Source organism: Mycteria americana, chromosome 22, assembly GCF_035582795.1.
Source record: "Mycteria americana isolate JAX WOST 10 ecotype Jacksonville Zoo and Gardens chromosome 22, USCA_MyAme_1.0, whole genome shotgun sequence".
Lineage (NCBI taxonomy): Eukaryota > Metazoa > Chordata > Aves > Ciconiiformes > Ciconiidae > Mycteria > Mycteria americana.
Window position 1 is genome coordinate 3,700,645 of NC_134386.1, and position 18,458 is coordinate 3,719,102.

Consider the following 18,458-nt stretch of genomic DNA (forward strand, 5'->3'; position numbering starts at 1 on the left):
CGGGGAACCGTGCCGGCACGCGTACCTGCTGCCCCGCCGCTGCGGGGGCATGCTCGTGCTCCAAAGCCACCGGGCCCGCTCCATCTCTTCGCACTTGGCATGCCGAGCAGCGAAGGCCGAATCAGACAAGTCCTCGATCTGGAAAGGGAAGGGTACAGGGCTCAGTCAGAGCCTTCTTACATTAAACATGCATCTACGTGCAGTTTTTCCAGCACTACCTACAGCATGAATTTAAATAAATATTTCTGTCTGGAGGGTGGCAGATGCTATCAGTGAGTGCAAGAGCACCTTGTTAAACTGAGTCTGCATTGCTTAGGAAGAGATTAAGAACTAAAAACCAAAGGAAAGCCACTTATCCCGGAATGAAAGTGTTTCACACAGAGGTTTAAGGAAATGCCATCATTATCAGTTTAGCTAAAATAATAACTATAGTGGCGTGACTGGTCATGATTTCTTGATTAGACTATTCCATAAAAAGATTGCTGCCCAGAGAGGTCTCCTGACAGCAATTAGACCTCAGATTCAGCTGTACCCAGCCAGTTAATCCATCTTCTGCCTTATCACGCCTTTCCTGAAAAGGAAGCGACACCAGGTTTCTGCAAGGCCAGTTGTGCCATTTTGTTGCAAAAAAGGAAGACTCCACAGCTCCCTGCTGAGCTCCCTGTGTCCACTCCCTTCTGGCATCCTCCGTGGATGCTGTTCAGCTGCTACCAACCCCAGCCCACGTTAACCCGGGAAAAAACCTCTCCTTACCTCCTCATTGTCTTCATCAGGGTTCGCTTTCAGAGCACTGATATCCACTTCACGCCAGCTGCAACACACAACATCAGAGGGCAGTCAGTCACAGGCACAGCCAAGCACAGCAGCACATGCCCTGCATGCACTAACAATGTCTTTTGGGAAAGGAAAAATACAAGCCTGCCACGATGAGCAACATACTTGGGCTCAGTTTTAAGCCAAGTGGCCACATTCGCCTACCAAAACGCCTCCTGTGCTATCAGACAACGGTTTTTCCCCTTCCCCTGTTAGCCTGCTCCATTTTAAGCACATCTTTTTGCAGTGGGTCTGCGCCCACTGAGTGCAACGCAGGGGGACAGGCAGGAGACGTCTTTCCACGTTGGGAGGGTCAGGAACGGAGAGCGAGGCTAGCAGCGTCCTCCCGCCGCAGCCCTTCCCTTCTGCCTCCCTGCCCAGCTCCTGGCGTTGGTCTGGCAGCGTGGCTGAAGCCTGCCAAGGGCAGAGGAAGCAGAGCAGATGCTGCAGCATTTCCTTCTCTTCCTCTGGCTCAGCAACAGGCTCCCTCCCTGCCCCGCTTTGAACAGGGCCTGGGAAGAGCACGTAGGACCAGGAGGAAGAAAGAGGTAAGCTGGGAAAGAGACCTGGAGAACCGGGAGGGAAAAGAAGGACTGGAAACTGGGCAGTTTGGACGAAGCAGCTGCACCAGTGCTGCAGCAAGTCGGCACATCCCACCGAGCACTCAGGTGTGAAAACCAGCAACTGATCTCATCCACGGTGTTAGTCCAAGAACATCCAAACAAGGGCCGACAGCTCATCTCCTTGCACTCAGCTTGGGCAGAGAAAACTTCTAATTCCTACCACTGCACAGGCAAGGGAGTGCTTCCCCTGGCCGGTGCGACCCAAGGCAGCGGCCCTCCTGCACTGCCTCGTTAACCCAGCCCGGGCACCCACCACCCACCCCGGACATGTGCAGAGCTGGGAAACCACCAGGACCTTTGGCTCAACATAGTCAGCAGCTTTGCAGCAGGACAGAGAACAACCAGGATGACTTTAGATTGCACAAAGAGACCTGAGCAGGGCAGCTGGCTTTCAACGCGCGAGGGACGCTCGGACAACATATTCCCTAACTCGGCAAGTCTGCGTCAATGATACGATCAGAAGTTTTCCAAATCTTCTCCTACTTTCAAGGAAGAAGAAAGCCCCTTTCCTCACCAGCATTAGCAGCCGCTGGGAGCAAAGCCCTAGGCCAGGGCTGAACCTCTGACAGGACGGTTGCACAGTAAAAGCCTGGGATGTGACAACCCCGCTGGAGCCGGGGATCAGGCACGTACCTGGGTGTGAGGATCTCTTTGTACTGCAGTTTCTCCACGCGAGTCGTTGCAGCAACAGACATCGGGATGACAATGTTGTTAATATCGAATGAACTTTCGCCTCTCCTCCTCCTTGGCTGCTGTAACATGAAGACAAGAACCACGTGAGAAAGGGTTGTAGGTTTTGTCATGTTAAGTCACTGATGGAAAAAGGACGCGGCCTCATGTGAAACGGCCTCGTATGACCTATGGAGATTCCAGAACCAACAGCAATTTGCATCAGAATGGAGTTCGCCTACTGCTTGCTGGAAGTCCTCTTCCCAACCAAAAATCCTTAGTTTGTAAGGTACAAACAAGGGCGAGGGCTGCAGTGGTCCTGCAGGCACTGAAGCAAGGTGAGCAAGGGCTGCTGAGCTCCAGCCACCATCCCCACACTGGCACCAGGTGCTGCACAGCCAAGCGGATCAGGACATTGATCCAGCTGATAAACTGACCCGGGAAGAAGAAAAGACTCCCATATAATCCAGTTCCCTACTACCAATGTAAAGAAAGTAGCGAGACCACCAAGAAAGAGGGAAGAACCATCCTGTTTGGAAACAGCCCCCCTGCTCACGTCCCCGCAGGGGTGCGGACCCACCGCAGGTGACACTGTGACAGAGGAGGAACGTGAAGCAGTCAGATAAGAGTTCATCTCAGGTTATGACAGCTGTACTAAGAGCTGAACAGCTTCCATCTGTATCGCGCTTTTGACTGGAATAGATTTTCTAAGACAGAAATAAGCTCCACACTTATCTATTTAAACCTGGTTGAACGCTGGGTGCTCTCCTACCATCTGTCTATCCAAAAACCTCCCCCAAACCTGTGACAGCAGCACTGCCGGTACAGTGACATGAATCCTCACGGATCAGCGTGATACGCGAACGGCCCATCTTCCTAACAGAGTCACCTGCAATTTACCATGTTCTCCGTCTCCTTTGATCCCTGCGGCTTTTAGTGTAAAAACATGCAGGAACCCAACTGCCAGGGACCTGCCACAGCCAAACCCCAGGACTCATGTGAAGCTGGATGAGGACGGAGTTGGTAGGCAACTATTGCCACGGCAGCAAGGAAATCCCAACGTGTCACTGTCAACAGTGAGGCCTGACCCACCGGTTGGGGAGCACATGCAAACCTACGCCAGACTGAGATGCTTGAACCCAGGACCTGGACCCCTGAGCCCAGAGACCTGACCCCAGCGCCCGCAATGCTCTTCAGGACTCGGCCGCTGAAGGAAAGACACTTCATCTTGCTTTTCTGAGCGAGCTTGTGGAAGAGCAGCAGAAAAAGCAGCAGAAGACCAAGGTATGTGTATGAAGCACAAGGACATGTCATCTTGACACGCTAGAGCTGCTGAGAAGGGCTGTCCTCTTCTCCGAAACACCTAGCACATTCAAGCCCAACTACCAGTGCCTGTTGGGTTCCTCAGACACCCTGTGCCATCACTGTGCTTCACTGATGTCACAGCTGATGACGCAACAGCAAACTCCGCAGTGAAGGAACCCAGCTGGGACCTGGCAGCCCCAGAGCAACAAGCCTGGGGCAAGGACAAGGGCACACAAGGTTGAGCTGGAAGTGGTGCCCTCAGCTCTGCCACGGACAGGTGCCTCTCAACCACCCTGGTTTCACTATCAGGGTTCGAGGAGACCTGCTCCATTACCCCTGGGTCACATCCACCTGAGGCTGTGGCATAAACTACCAACTCGAGTGGCCAGACAGAGGCCTGGTTCTTCACTGGGACACTTAAGAGTTCAGCAGAATTCAGTCCTTTCATCAAGGGCTTCTGTTAACGTGGGCCAGGCGCTGGGAAGATGGATGATGTCTGGCGGAGGAGCTGTGTCATCAATCTGTCCCAGATTGCAGTGCGAGGGAGTTATGGTCCTGCTCACTGACAGCTTTTAGACACAGCTCCATAAAGGTCCCAAATCCTGTCATCCTTTAGCATTTTGGGAGGCTGAGCGTGTCTCAGAAGACAGTATGAGTTAAGCAACTGCTGAAGCTTGTGTATAGGTGAAAGTTAAGATCTCAGCCACCACTGTTGTACCACTGCCCCGTGACTCAGCCCCAACCCCATTTACAGCCCAGTGCCACCGAGGCCACGAAGGGAAAGCCATCTCAGTGGAAGCACCATTGTACCAGCAGCAGCACACCGCTGGTGCTCAGCTCTTCTGCTCCTCTTCCTGGCATCCCCAGACAACTTCAGAAACCAAAACCCAGACATGGAGCAAAGCCAGGGGACTACTGAGAACAGGAACATTTACCAGCAGTTACTGAGCTGACAGTGACCCTGTAATTGCAGTTGACTGGCTCTCTGCACAGCCAATGTCAATCCAGGAACCCCAGCAGACCCAGGGTCAGCAACCCTACCATCAGCTGAACCAATGGGTCCAGCACGGTAAGAGCTGGACCCTCTTACCGTGGGTCCAGCTCTTTTTTAAGCACTCTCAAGCCTACGATGCCGAACTGCTCAAAAGCTGAGACCCCATGATGGAGCTGAGCTCAGAAACCTCTCCAGAAAGGCAGTAGCTACTTACGGCTGTGCTGGAGGTGCCCTGTGAACTCGTGCTGGCAGGAGCGGAGCCTTCCGAGGAGGTGGACAGTTGCCGCGCTATAGGGCTGTGAGGTGTGGGGGTCGCAGCTGCTGACAAGTAGCTTGGGCCACCGACATCCGTGTGATGCTTCAACACTACACAAGAAGGGTGGGGAAAAAATGAAGAATGACATTAGCAAAAAAAACAAAGGGGGGTGGTGGTGGATAGAAAAGGACCATGTGCACCAGAAACGGCCAGTGCTGAGGAGCACTTTGCATGAAAGAGAAGCACCTTCTGATGGTGGCTGCCAGCTTGAGAGGCCCTGGGGGAAGAAGCAGTTAGAGCACACGAGGCATCGCTGCAGTGGCGACAAGGCCCAGAAGCAGTGCGTTCCCCCTTCTACGAGGCCGAAGGGGGAGAGAGGCTGGATATGCAGCAAAGCCCAAGCTCCCCCCGAGAGACCTGGCCGTGGGAGCCTACCTTCACTCCTCTCAGATGAGCAGTCTCGCAATCGCTTTTTGTCATAGGCAGGAGGCTGGACAAGCGAGCGCTCTGGCGCTCTCTCGGCCTTGGACACGGCCGTAAAATCGTCTAAAGGCGGCCTGTGTGCCTTGTCTGGTTGGGTTTTTTGATGTGAGCGCTCTGAGGAGGGGAACAGAGAAAGAGCTATGAAACGCCAGTTTTCACCTCTCTTTCTGTTGGCACAGGAGACTTGGGCAGAGTTTACCAGCTCCATAAATCCAGACAGGTCGGGCTCAACACCATCAGGGCGCTGGAGAGATGTGCTCAGAGCAGAACGAGCTGTAGTACTGCCCGTGCCAGCGTGAGCACAGCCTCAGACCGATCAAGAAGAGGTCCCTACGAACCGAGACCAGCCTGAACTTCACAACCTGCACACACTTCACCTTCAGCTCTGGCCTGCGATACCATGGCCTCATCCCTGAGAGCTGAATCTGAAGGGTATCCTCCTCCTCCTCCCAGATTGCACGGCTGTCGGGTACAAGACTAGGCAATGTTTCTGCACGTGGCGGAGGCAGGGAGGACACTTACTGGCTGCAGTGAAGAACGAATTCACCAGCTTGTGGCGGTCCTTGCGAGCAGGGTCAGCCAGGCTGCTGGTAGGCATGGGGGCTCTGTGCTTGAGCGAGAGCTTTTTGGGAGGTTTAATTTTCTCGTAGGGTTTGTTCTGCCACTGAGATTTCAACATGCTCTGGAAGTGCAGGCTCATCGGCACATCTGCAGAGGGATAACAAAACACGGCATTCAAATTAACTAAATTATGCACCAGAAAGCTGCGGTACCATAACCCTCTCCCAGTCCCCCAATAAGAACAGTCCTCGACAAACATACAGGCATTGACTGCCCATAAAACCTAGGCTTGCCTACGCCTTCCTCGTGTTCGGGGAGGACCGGCAGTGTTAGGACCCAGCATTTCTAATCTGAAGCTTGTTAAGAGAAGCACATTCCTACAGGATTCACAGCCCAAGTATAACCTGGCAGGGGAACGAAGCCTTTGTCAGAAAAACCATGCATCTTTACCACTGAAGGTATCTCATGTACTGCCACACTCAGTTCTGCTATCTCAGATCTGACTTCCAAGAATCTGAGATATCTCAGCACATCAAACTACAGAAGGACGAGCTGGAAGAGAGAAATTCAGCTTGAATCCTCAATTTCAGGTCAAGCCAAAAGCCAACCAAGTACTGTATGACGTTAATCTGCCTGATGTGGCACCTCGATCATCTAACGAAAGTTGTGTAAATGAGCACACCTCAGAGGCCCAAAGAGCAGGTACTGCTGCTCGCCAGGAGCTCCCAGGCAGGGGCCGGGTCACGCAGCCATCTGCGAGCAGGCAAACTCACCGGTAATTATCTGGGTAACTGATGCATTTTGAGCCTGAAGTTTCTGTGCATACCACAGACCACGGTAATCCAGAGTACCTGTCCCTATTTAATCCTGCCGCCTCACAACGAGCACGAGTACGCCGTACCGCTGTGAACTTCGGCAGACGCTACTTTTGCTCACATTCCTCAAACTTCGTTTCTCCCAAATCCCCTACAGACGTGCACCCCCAACCTCAGCCAAAAGACAGAACACTAATGAGATTATTCAGTGTATTTCTTGTGCAGATAGGCTAGGTAGACTATAAAAACCATTAAGTGGAGCAGCAAACTACTCCAGCCTCAGGAGTCCCACCAGTAAGCCTTCCTCTCATACTCATAGCTTCAAACTTCAGATTTGATCACCAAATATCCTCCTCCAAGACCCAGCTCTCTTTTATATGCCTGAGGGCTAAAATCCTAGTTTGGAAAAGCATTAAAACCTTTAGGGTTAACAGAAGAACTACTGAGACATGAATTTATCTTCTCCCGCTACACCCGTAAGATCATTATACACCAGCATTTGTGGTTTGACATGCCACCCATCTGCCTTCCTCCCCCAGCGCAGACCAGCAGACTGTCGCCAGCAGGACACGCAGCCCGATGCAAACTCACGCTGCCACAACTAGGAGTTAAAAGCGCTAAGATGAGCATCAGTAGTACAAATATCCCTCCCCCACATCTCTCAAGCTCACGTGACATTTTCACAAGGACTTTGAAGCAACCCCGAGCAGAGATGAACCTTCCCAAGCCCTGCACAAGGAATAAAGCTCCTCGCTCGGCGCCTGCAGAGGGGACGTGGAGGCAATTAGGAGCTGCCGTGGGATTTAGAAACTGCATCTAGATAATCTCAGAGGGCAAGTGGCAGAGATTCAAGCCCTATCAACAGTCTCAACGGCCGATATCTGAACCCCTCCGAAATTTCCCCACCAATTCCAGGGACTGAAAAGCCCCAGCAGATCTGGGCAGGCGAACAGGACAGAGAGAGCTGGCAGAGCACGGGCTGGAGTCGGCTGTTATTAATAGGGGGAACTTGACTCTCAGGAAAAAGCCGGGACAGCTGCATTTAAAGTACCTTGATGGTTAAAGCTCTGCTTTAGCCCCATCCATTTGCTAAGGAAGGGCTATCACAGCGCGACAGCAGCTCTTCGGCCACCACTCCTGGTTTGCAGAGACCTCTCCCAAAGAACAGAGAGGGGCCAAGCCAGTCCTTTAAGGACGTTGCCAGCGAGGCTGCAACAACACTGTGTTGAAGTGGTCTGACTTTGGGAGAATGGCCTCTTCTCTGTTAATTTTTTGCTTTCTCCTGAAAATTCATCCCATCCCAGCAGCCCACACATCTGTGGAAGGAGGGGACAGGTCGAAGGGAGGGGAAAAACACGAGACAAAACGTTTTCAGCAGCAAATGAGTTATTTGCTGGTTTGCCACTGCCCTGCTGTCAGCACTGGTTGCACCAGAGTCCGTGCAGCAAGTGACACCATCACTCCTCTTCCTCCTCCTCGGCCGAGCGGTGCAGGCCTCCCGGGGACCGGCAGATGGCAACCGCACTGAGCCCGAGAGCCCCAGCTCTCATCCTCCCCACCAAGGTTATTACATCATCTGAAAATTCCCAGCGAGAAATCAGATGAACCAGAAAAAAAAAAAAAACAAACCCTGAAAGGAAGGGGACAAAGCGCTTGCGAAGCACAAGTGCAACGGGTTAAAAGCTGCGATGCCTGCACCCCGCTTGCCAGAAGAATAAATGATCTTTTTCTTCCTGCGGCGCCTGGCAATTTTGCCCTTGGCAAACTGCACCAGAGATCCCCGGCTGCTGGCACCGGAGGAGCCCCGGAGAGACAGGCTCAAAGTGAAAGTCAGCACATGCTCACAGCTCTAAGCCTACAGAAAGTCTTAACTGAGCCTCTGCCCATCGACCCAGCCTGTTTGCTTTCAAGGTGAGCCCTCAAAATAATAATGCAGGAGCACCGATAGCAACTTGGATTAATACTCACAGACATCTCGATGCAGGCTAACTTCAGGCAGAGCACTTCCCCTACCTGAACACACTACCTGGCTTTACGTTTCAACAGAAAATTATCTCCATCCCCAAAAAGCAACCCTAGCAAAACAGTATTAAACATTAGCGAATAATCAAAGTTAATCTGTCACTGGCTTTGGAGGGAGGAAGGGAAGGGGTACTTTTGTATAGGTGTTTTAAGCTTTACACCACGTAGTTTTAAAAACAAAAGGTTTTAATCTCATGCACGCAGAATGGATCTTTTACCACGTGAGCTGGCTGCAGCTGACCTTAAGAAAATGGAAAATGAATATGGGATGAGATAATTTGCCTGGTGGCCATGCTGCAATAGTTCACAACAGGTTTTCTCACTGCTTCCTTGGATATTAGATTTAACACTATAGACAGAGGATTACAAGTGCTGTGAAATCAGGAAATAAATTTCTGCTTCAGGAGTTCAGTGTGTTCAGTTCCTTTAGGATTCCTTAACAGAGATGTCGGGGGGGGGGGAGAATTTAGTTTTTAAAAACAGCACCAATTTACTATTTTAGTCTGTTTTAAATATAGTATTAGTGAAAGATGCCAGATTAATTGTTCCCAGACACTCCATGCATTTCCTACTGTTGCACAAAGTCTGCGCAAAGCTGGAATTTAAACCCAAATACACACGTTAGCCCAGTGTCCTAACCTGGACCAACCACTTTACATCCTCATGAGAAGCAGGGACACACAGCTTCCCCCCAGCACTACCAGCGGTGTTTTACACCTCAAGCAGCCAGGCACTCCTACCAAGGAAAGGAACCGCTACGATCTATTTACTGCCTGGCTCTCCTGATAAAAGTACCGGTTCCTATCATTTGTGGTCCTGTATTTTGTGACCAGAGGTAAAAGATAACAGATGGACACCAATCTCATGCAAGCCAATAGTTTTTGGTCAAAGAACAGGCTGTATTTAATTTGGCAGCTTAGGAAGCAAAAGACTCTGGAAACTACTTCTTTTCCCCTGGGAAAAGTCCCTACACACAAAATCTGTGAATACCCCACAGTCAGGGTTGGCTAGTTATTCTTCTTAATGATGATTAACCCTGATACTGCAACACAGGGAAATGAGTGTCTTAACGGGAACATCCCTTCTTACTGCACCCTCTGAACCGTGGAAGATCATTTACAATTCCATACAAGGTCAAAAAAATTTCCTGTGACTTAAACCAATCCACAAATAATTTTATACAGATGCATAAATTCTGTGGAAGCAAATATTTCTCAAGTGGTTTACAGCCACACAGACACCAGCCAAAGACCCACGTCCCAGTACAGACTCCCAGGCACCGCTCGGCTTCCCCACCCCAAGAGGGGCTCCAGGTCAGGTTCCCGTAACAAACACATTCATAGCAGAGCAGACTTCAGGTGTAACGCTTTCCCGAACCCTTCTGCTCCAGTAAATGCTCTGCTCCTAAAAATACTTGCAGTTGAACAAGCACGGTTGTACTCAAGCAGATCTGCACCTTCTCTGGAAGCCCAGGATGGAGGAGCAGGCTCCGGAGCACGCCCAAGCATCCCTTGTAACCCATCTCAGGACCCAGTTTGACAACACGCCTGGCAGCTCCGTGGGTGCTGTGCTTACCATCTGGGAATGACAGGACAGGATGAATACACGAGTCCAGCTGGGAGAGGCGCTCCAGCAAGGGGGCATCATACTGAATTTCCAGAGTCGTTGAGCTTCGAGTGCCACACAGAGCACACGAAGGGTTCACATCACAGCTACATCGCGCCAGGCTGTTACGATGGACCTGGAAAGGGGAGAGAGAATAGTGTCAACAAATCAGAGGCCAACGTGTCTATAGGCTCTCTTCACACATTCCCCTTTGACAGCTCATGAAAAACATCCTAAAGGCTGGGTTTTTTTTTTTTTAATACCTTGTATAAAACCTGTTCATTCAGTCTTGACTCATAAAAGGACACTTTCGCTTTGCATAAACACAACTGAAAACTACTACTCAGCAGCACAGATGGTTTAACATCTACTAAATTTGACTAAAAGTGTTTAGTTTTATCTAGGTTGAAACCTCATTTATAAAAACCATGAGGCAACACAATTCAGTTGTCAGAAACTGAAGAAAAGAAGAAAAGCCTTTTTGCAATCAGATGGGTCAGAGAGCCATCACTATATGCCAAGAGCTGACACTTACAGGGACATCTTTACAGAGTGAAAAAGGGTGGTTTTTTCAACCTTGTTTCCTAAACCAGGACAGACTTTCAATTCACAGATTTATAGACTTTATATAGACTTCAGTTGTATGAAACCACTGCAGGCAGATGCACAACTGGATGTAAATGCCATGAAGAGACAGCAACCTATGATTCCCCGTCAAAAGGGAAGGATGTAACAAACCAGATCCTGCAGAAGTCTGTTCTGAGTCTAGTAATATTCGAATAATTTCCATTAATGACTTGAATGATGAAGAGATAATACCCTTAAGCCTTAGCAAATAACACTAGAACTGGGAAGGGCTGCAAGCACCTGAAGGAAAGAGCTGGAATCCCACTCATGGTTACAAATTAAGAGAAACGATCTAAAATAAATCAAATATGATTCACTGAGGGCAAATGCAACAAGTGGATGCTTCAGTGACCAGTGAAGAGGGGGAAGAGGTAACTGAGCAGCAGTTCTGCCCAGAGGATCTGGTGGTTGTTATGGATCAGAAAATGAGCATGAATCAGCAGTGTCGTACCATTACTGAGAATTAACACTCCACGGGGCTTTATAAACAGGATGGCTGTGCAAGACGCATGAGGTAATCCTGCCACTCTGCTCGGCATTGCTAACATGTGAGCTGGGGGGGCTGCACCCAGTTTTGGGCACATACTTCAAGAAACGTGTGCACCAAACGGAGAGGAAAACAACAAAAAAATTACAAGATCCAAAAAAATACGTCCTATGTGCAAAACCAGAAAGACCTGTGGCATGTTTAGTGTAGAGGTGACCACATTAAGAATTACCATATCAACTTTCACACTTCGGGAAGAGCTTCTGAAGCGATGAGGGGAGCTGACCAGTTTACAGCAGGACTTGGACTACTGGTCATGACTTTAAATGGCAGCCAAGGCAGCTTATATTCGAAAGTTTGGTTTGTTTGGTTTTGTTGTCTGAAAAACAAGACTAGCTAAGCACTCAAATAGCTTGCCTAAGGAGGTTTAGACAAACCATGCGGCACGGTACGAGGATGAAGCAGTCTGCTCTGGGGCATGGGGATGCTGTGGGTGACTGCAGGAGATCCCTTCCTGTCCTGTTTGCAACCCAATGCAGGCTCCAGACCCACTCAACCTTTAAGCCCCTCTTCTTTCCTACAGGACATCTCCCGACTTCAAAATTTCCAGTGATGATGTATTCAGATTTTGTAAAACACTAGGCACAACAGTTATGGATGGTCTCTGTTGAAACACCGAACTCTCCGGTTGTAATTTCTGGTCACAGCAATCCACAACAACTTGGCGCTAGATGGGAGAGTGCAGTCAACCAGACATGGTATTCCTGGACCATGAGGTAGCCATCACTCGGTTTTCTCTCAAGTAACTGGGGAAGTCCACAGAAATACTCTGCTATCTGGCACATCTCCCATCCTTTGGAACTGCTCTTCTGAGCCATCTCTGATTATCAAATGTATTTGATGAATATAGTCAAAAACTAACGCAGAATTAACAGATGATGCTTCAAACACTGAGTGCACAAGTCAGCATCACCTACGGAATGCTTTATAAACTTCCAAATCACTGAAGAGCCTGCAAGCAGTCACTGCAGAACTCTACCAGAAATATCCCACATAAAACTGCAAACGAGTAATCAGTTAAAGCTAACTCAGTTGAGTGAGAATCTGTTTTGCTCAGAAAAATGCTGCTTTTTGAGCTTCTCTTTAAAACTCTAGCACCTGCATAGTGAAAACCCCCAAACCTTTGTGGTAAAGTTTGACTTGAAACACTTTGACTTAAAGGTAAGTGGATTTTTGCCATCTATGGTTCTACAATCATGAGAGCTGCGTGCACAAAAAAGGTCCTAATTCCCTCAATTTCTAACTATCTATCCTCCAACTGACAGTTTACAGCATTCCAAAGAGAAATTAAAAAGAATGAAGCACAGCCTTTCCTCATACAGGGAATGAACTGTATTTCCACTGAACTGAATTCTCCATAAGGGCAAGGGAAGACTATGTGGAGAGGAGTGTAAAATAAAATAAAAAAAAAAAAAAGAAAACAAAACCAGGAACAGAGTCATGGCATTCGGCAATTTCCAAACGTAAGCAGCGGAAGCGAACACGATCACCTCGGCAGGCCTTCTGCAAGACATCCCACATATGCCTGGTCAGACAACTGTAGTTCTTTGAGCAAGTAGCAGCGAGTTCCTGGGGCTGTGTTAATTCCTGTGCTCAGAGTTAAGGTTTCCCGACACTTGACTTTTCTGAGCTTCTTTCCACTGCTCAGATGTGCCATATTGAACTACCCGGCCTGAAGTTCACCTCAGGCTGGTTGGTTTTAGAAAAGAAAACCCACATCAGAGTTCAGCATCTCCCCTTCCCGGTGACAGCTAATAATAGCCTTCCAACAAATTAAAAGCTTCTCCTTCATTTCTCCTTTACTTCTGCAACAGCCTTTGAAGCCTCACTGTCCTCCTCTTCCTCCCCATTACTCTTCCCCTCTTAATAACCACAAACATTCCCAGAACAGGGAGGCCTCTTCATGCAAAGAGCAAAAGCACACTGGACCAATGCACCAGTACCTCACCAGGCTCTTTGGCGTGGAGCTTTAGCTTTATACTGCATCAAAAATCCAAACAGCACTAACCTTTTTGGAAAGGGGTATAATGCTGCTAGGTCGAACAAGCCGTCGCTTCTTACAGCTCAGTACTGGGCGAGTGCGAGCTGCTACACACGTTCCATCCGAAGATGAAGAAACCATGTTTAGTCGTTGCTTTTTATGCAAGAGCTCCTCAGCTTCCTGGCCATCTCCCTGAGCATGTTCTGCCAGGCCAGGCTGAAGACTGCCCAAGAAGAGAAGAGAATAAGACAGATACTGTTATTCATTCAACCATCCCACATTACCCAGCAGTACCAGCCGGGTTCACGATTCAGACGTTAGCAAACACTCTAGCTGAGTTTAAAGCATTGCAGTTTCACGAGGCAATAGCTTTTATTAAGCTAACTCTAATTTTTGCTTTTACTTTGGTTGCTTTCCATACTCTCCCACCACTGAACCTTTGACAAAATACCTTTGGAAGTTCTGAATAAAAAATAGCATGTAAAGCCAGACACAGAGCAAGACCAAAAGCCACCCTAGCCCTCAACAGCTTTAATCCTAGAATTCAGCTTCCCTCAGTATTACAGTTCAGGGTATCTTAATACAACAGGTGCTCACGAGTCTAAATGCCAGAGAGCACAAGGCAGAGAACATATCATTTTCTAGAAAAAATATTTAACCTCGATGTAAACTTGATTCTGATTAATATTTGAGAACTATACCTCTACCAACTCTCAGCAGTGACACCAGAAAGGTGCAATGTTAACATTAACCTTTCTGTTTTACGTACAAAGGACTTTCCTGTCCACACGCGGTAACCCTGCCCCACCGTGGCATCAATACACCATGCCACCTACCAAATACCAGCGCAGCTCCTCATCTATGGAACCGTTTCATGTATATTTTACAAGTATTTCATTTCTAAAAATGCAAAACATTAAAGCCCTGTGGTCTAAGGCTCTGTAGTTCAAAGGCTACATGCACATAAAGGGCTCTGTTATAGCCCGCAGTGTTTCAGCTGTAGCAATGAGTTAGTTGATCGGTGCTTTCTACGCTTGCAGCATCCCTGCCCGAGGTACCAAGCAAGTGCAACGGTGCTGGCAACGCTTCTCTACCGCTATCAGAACTCTGAAGCACCGTGCGTTCAAGGGTTTTCAAATGGTTCAACCCTGAAATCATCCTGTAGCACAGAAGAATTTCTTTCACTTATTTTCATTTACCCACTTAAAGACTTAACAAAAACAGCCTGGAGAAACAAAGAATTTAGAAAGTCTTACTCCCAAAATCAATGGGATTTGGGTTCCTCAGTATCTCCAGAAAAGCAGGCCAGTGGTTACAGATACTTCTGCAAAATAATTGCAAGTGGGCCACTAGTACCTTTGAATCATACAATTTGCAAGTGTATTAAAAATACCCATAAAGAAACAGTTTTGAACATGCTCATTGCATGGTTGCCTGCAGGGCTTGTTCATGTAAACATAGCTCAGTTTAATACCATTTTCAGAAAAACAATGCAGCAGAAAACCTCAAGCAAGCAATCTCCTCCAAAATGTTTCCAAGCATGATCTACTACCATATTTTTTTTCAAAAAGAGACCATTTATACTGTTACCAACCCAGTTACTACCCACCAGCATGTTACAGGCTGGTTTCCAATGAGACTTTGTCAAGATCATAAAAATCAAACTCTTCCCATAATATGCAAGCAGCTTACGTGTTAATAACTCCATTGACAGGTCTTGGTGCTCCACAGGGCTTAGCGGGATGGGATTCAGGAGTATTTGCAGCAGAAATACCCAAGTTCTCTAGTGGCTGGGATCCAGAAACACTCTAAGGAAGGATGAAAAAGATCATAAATTAATTAAAAAAGCTTCTTAAATAGCCACCACTTTCTTATTCCCAGTTTCTAGTTGAGGATTCTGCGCTGTAGCCCTGGGTTTCCACACAGGACTTCAAAACAAGGGTTCAGAAGTCACTATGTGAACAGGAGACGGGAGACGTAAGGACTTCTTAGTGAGCAGCTCTGGCAAGAGGACGGATACACGACAGCGCTTTCAACGCAAGAACCAAAGGACTTCAATTCCCCTCAGGCAACCACGAAGGAGCATGAAAGGCTGAGGTCTTTAAGGAGATTTTAGCAGTCTGTCTCAATAGTGCAAACAAGTTCATAACCACCTGTAAACCTCGCAGGCCTCTTCTGCAGTTTGATGTTGCGCTCTAAGCCACATGGCTGCAAGCTCTTGTCTAAGCACTTTGGGGGGAAACGGGAGGAGAGGGAGAGGAGAACAGACTTGCAAAATTGAATTTGCATTTTAACTAAATACCTGTGCAAACACGGTCCAAATAGCACTTTAAAAAGTATTTTAAATGAGTACGCACTCAAGTTGTGGTTTTTGGATCTAAGCAGGCCAAGTCTATAAAGCTAAAACTGCCTGATAAACGCAAAGTTGGAAACACCTTTTTGGCAGAGGAAAGGAAGTAAAAACTAAGCTAAAGACACAGAACTCCCCAATCCCTTCTGCCTTAGGTCTGAAATACAACCCCCCTTGCTCTGCAGCGGGCAGCAGTTACTGTGTGGCTGCAGCACTGAACGTTGCACATCTCCCACTGCCCTGCAAGTGGCCTCAACGGGGGGACTGTCACCGCAGCTTCCAAGGACACGCTGGCTTTGTACCTCCTGCCAGTGACATTCTTGCTCTCCACCCCAGCAGGCGCTGGTGCGGTCCAGCGTGTTCGTACCCCTGGCACTCATCGCCCCCAGCCTCATCCTCGCAGCCCCTTCTTTTTGTTTTCAGACATGCTCTTCCTCCTCCCTGGGGTTAAACTTCATTTCTTCCTTCATGCAGCACTTCCTACACTCACTGCCAATGTCTCTCTAGCTGGGTTTCCCCCTTCGCGCAGGCAAGGGCGGTGGTGCAGTTCAAGTACTAGTAAAAAAGACAAAAGAAAAGGTCTGACTTATCTACATAGATGGCTGGCTGGCCGGCCAGCCCCCCTGCTTGTCACATACTCCATCTCAAAAGCATCAGTATTGCACTGGTTAAAATCTTCCCTGCAATCATTCCCCCAACTCAATGAACAAGTAAAATCAGGCTACAGCGGTGCTGGACTAACTGTTTCCAGATTAGCAGAGACCTGACTCACCAAGGAAAGAGCCATTTCTAACACCACAGACAACTTCTGCTGGTTGCCTGTTTGAGGAACTTTGCTGTGTTTTCTACACTTCTGCTAAAAAAGACATTTCTCCCGGGGGGAGCAAAGACAGGATCAGACTGACAGCCTCATCTCCGACACTCGGTCTGAGCGGACAGACGTAGGGGCGAGATCAGATCGTGCCAGAAGCCTTACGCAAGCACGACGCGGCACCTGGCGAGGTGAAGTCAGTGCAGGAGCTGAACGTTTTCCCTCTGGTTTCCAGAGGCTCGGCAAGGCTGAGCCTTCACATGACACCTCTGCCGGAGGCACCCACGGTTCAGGAGGGTGGGTACACATGACTCATAAGCTCTTTTGAAATAGGGTATTTATTTTCTTCTCCAGAAAGGGCCTTAAAGGAGGAACCTCTTCTCCAAGAGCTGTCTCCGGCTTGGTGGTTCAAGATAGGAATAGAGGGTGACCCCTCTGCTTCCTGCGGAGGAGCTGGAAAGCATCAATCTAAAGTCTATTTATCAGAAACAGCCCAGGCTCACCTTATCACACGGAAGATGGGTGCACCCTAACAAGGCTCTGACATGGGCAACGGGGGAACGAGCAGGACTGCAAGAGCTGACACCTCCAGCATTCAGAGCAGCGGCAGAGCTCTTGCCCCAGCTCCTCCCGGATGCACCTCCCAGCGCCGTGCCTTCCTCCGGGGCTGGCTGGGCAACCAGGCCGGGATCCAGAGGAGCGTTCATCACACCAGGATCACATCAACGCTCCAGACTGAGCTCTTCTCTGTGTTTTGGGTACACCGGGGTTCTGGAAGTCCAGGTCTTTAGGATCCCTAGGACTCTTAGGGAGGGCGTCAAAGATTCAGCTTTAGCACATCTGCTTGTTGCACATGAAACCAGGAGCCTGCGGACTACCAGGGGCTCTCACGGCAGTAAAGAAGCTGTGTGCTGGCAGGCAGTCATGTCCCAACACCAGGAATATCCCCCATATTCCCAAAAAACCCAAACAAAACCAGACAGGTTCAGACCTTCACCTGTCACTAGATACAAACCCCTAACGCAGAGAAAAGCCTTACCAAGACACTCCATCAATATCTTTTCCATTTACTATTAAAAATTTTAAGTGCACCCCCCTCGCTAGACTAGCAATACAAGCAACGAACCAATACCAACAGCCGAGTTATTTCTTCAGGGCTTTGTGTTATTCCCACCTTCAGGCAAAAATATTTATTCACATACTGAGCTTCCAGTTCCTACCAGACATTCCCAGACCTTCTTTGCAAAGCCCTTCCCTCCACTGACGATAGGATTAGTTCCTCCTAGGGATTATCAGCCACATCCCACATATCAAGCCAATGCCTGAGGACACGTATCCTGCATTCACGCCAGCCAAGGGAGGTACCCATGAGTGGATGAGATCCAAAGAGGAGCTGGGGATGAGACAGGATGGATTCCTCCCCTTACTCCACCTTGCAGACCTGTGTCTCACTCTGCCAGTTTAGGGGGGAAAAAACCCCAAAAAACGGGGTGCCTAAATTCTAAGCAGCCCAAAGACTGCCAAAATGATAAGCACCTCTCCAGGAGAGGCCCAAGAGATACCCTTCCAGTAAGTGTCCTAACGCAACAGGAATGGTCTCTGGGCTAATCTCTGGCTCGGAGCAGATCAAGGCTGACTCAACACCCCACCCTTACGAGCAAGTCTAATTAAGCACAAACCCTCCAGCAGCGGGTGTAGAAGCTGGGTGCCCGGAGGCAGCGTTTCTGGTGGCTGACACCTCCAGCACTGCTGCAGAGAAGCTGGCAGCGTGGAGCGATGTGCGCGTCCACCAGACCAGCAGCCATGCCGTGGAAGGGGATTAAAGAGCCCTTTTCAGAAGGAGTTACCCTCCAAGATGGCAAGCACGGCTGCAGGAGTAGCCACAAGAAGGTGCCAAGTAGGAACCTGCAGCCTGCTTTACACCAAAAACGTAGTTCTTCACTGCTCTCCGTATCTATTATTTGTGTCACTGCTACCTCCAAGACCTGCAAGAAAG

The 18,458-nt window shown here is 48.9% G+C and overlaps 1 protein-coding gene across 5 annotated transcripts in view; it reads right to left on the minus strand.

Annotated features, from left to right (window-relative positions):
• Nucleotides 1–18,458, minus strand: part of KANSL1 (KAT8 regulatory NSL complex subunit 1) — a 102,837-nt gene that overhangs the window by 5,435 nt on the left and 78,944 nt on the right. For 4 of the 5 annotated variants that reach the window (XM_075523379.1, XM_075523380.1, XM_075523377.1 and 1 more), the window contains 9 exons: nt 14,994–15,109; nt 13,329–13,524; nt 10,117–10,282; nt 5,666–5,851; nt 5,096–5,257; nt 4,619–4,770; nt 2,070–2,188; nt 754–811; nt 26–138 (listed from right to left, as the gene is read on the minus strand). In XM_075523379.1, the coding sequence (XP_075379494.1) occupies nt 26–138; nt 754–811; nt 2,070–2,188; nt 4,619–4,770; nt 5,096–5,257; nt 5,666–5,851; nt 10,117–10,282; nt 13,329–13,524; nt 14,994–15,109 (1,268 nt within the window). The remainder of the gene's footprint in view (nt 1–25; nt 139–753; nt 812–2,069; nt 2,189–4,618; nt 4,771–5,095; nt 5,258–5,665; nt 5,852–10,116; nt 10,283–13,328; nt 13,525–14,993; nt 15,110–18,458) is intronic. The other variant, XM_075523381.1, reaches the window with a different exon arrangement.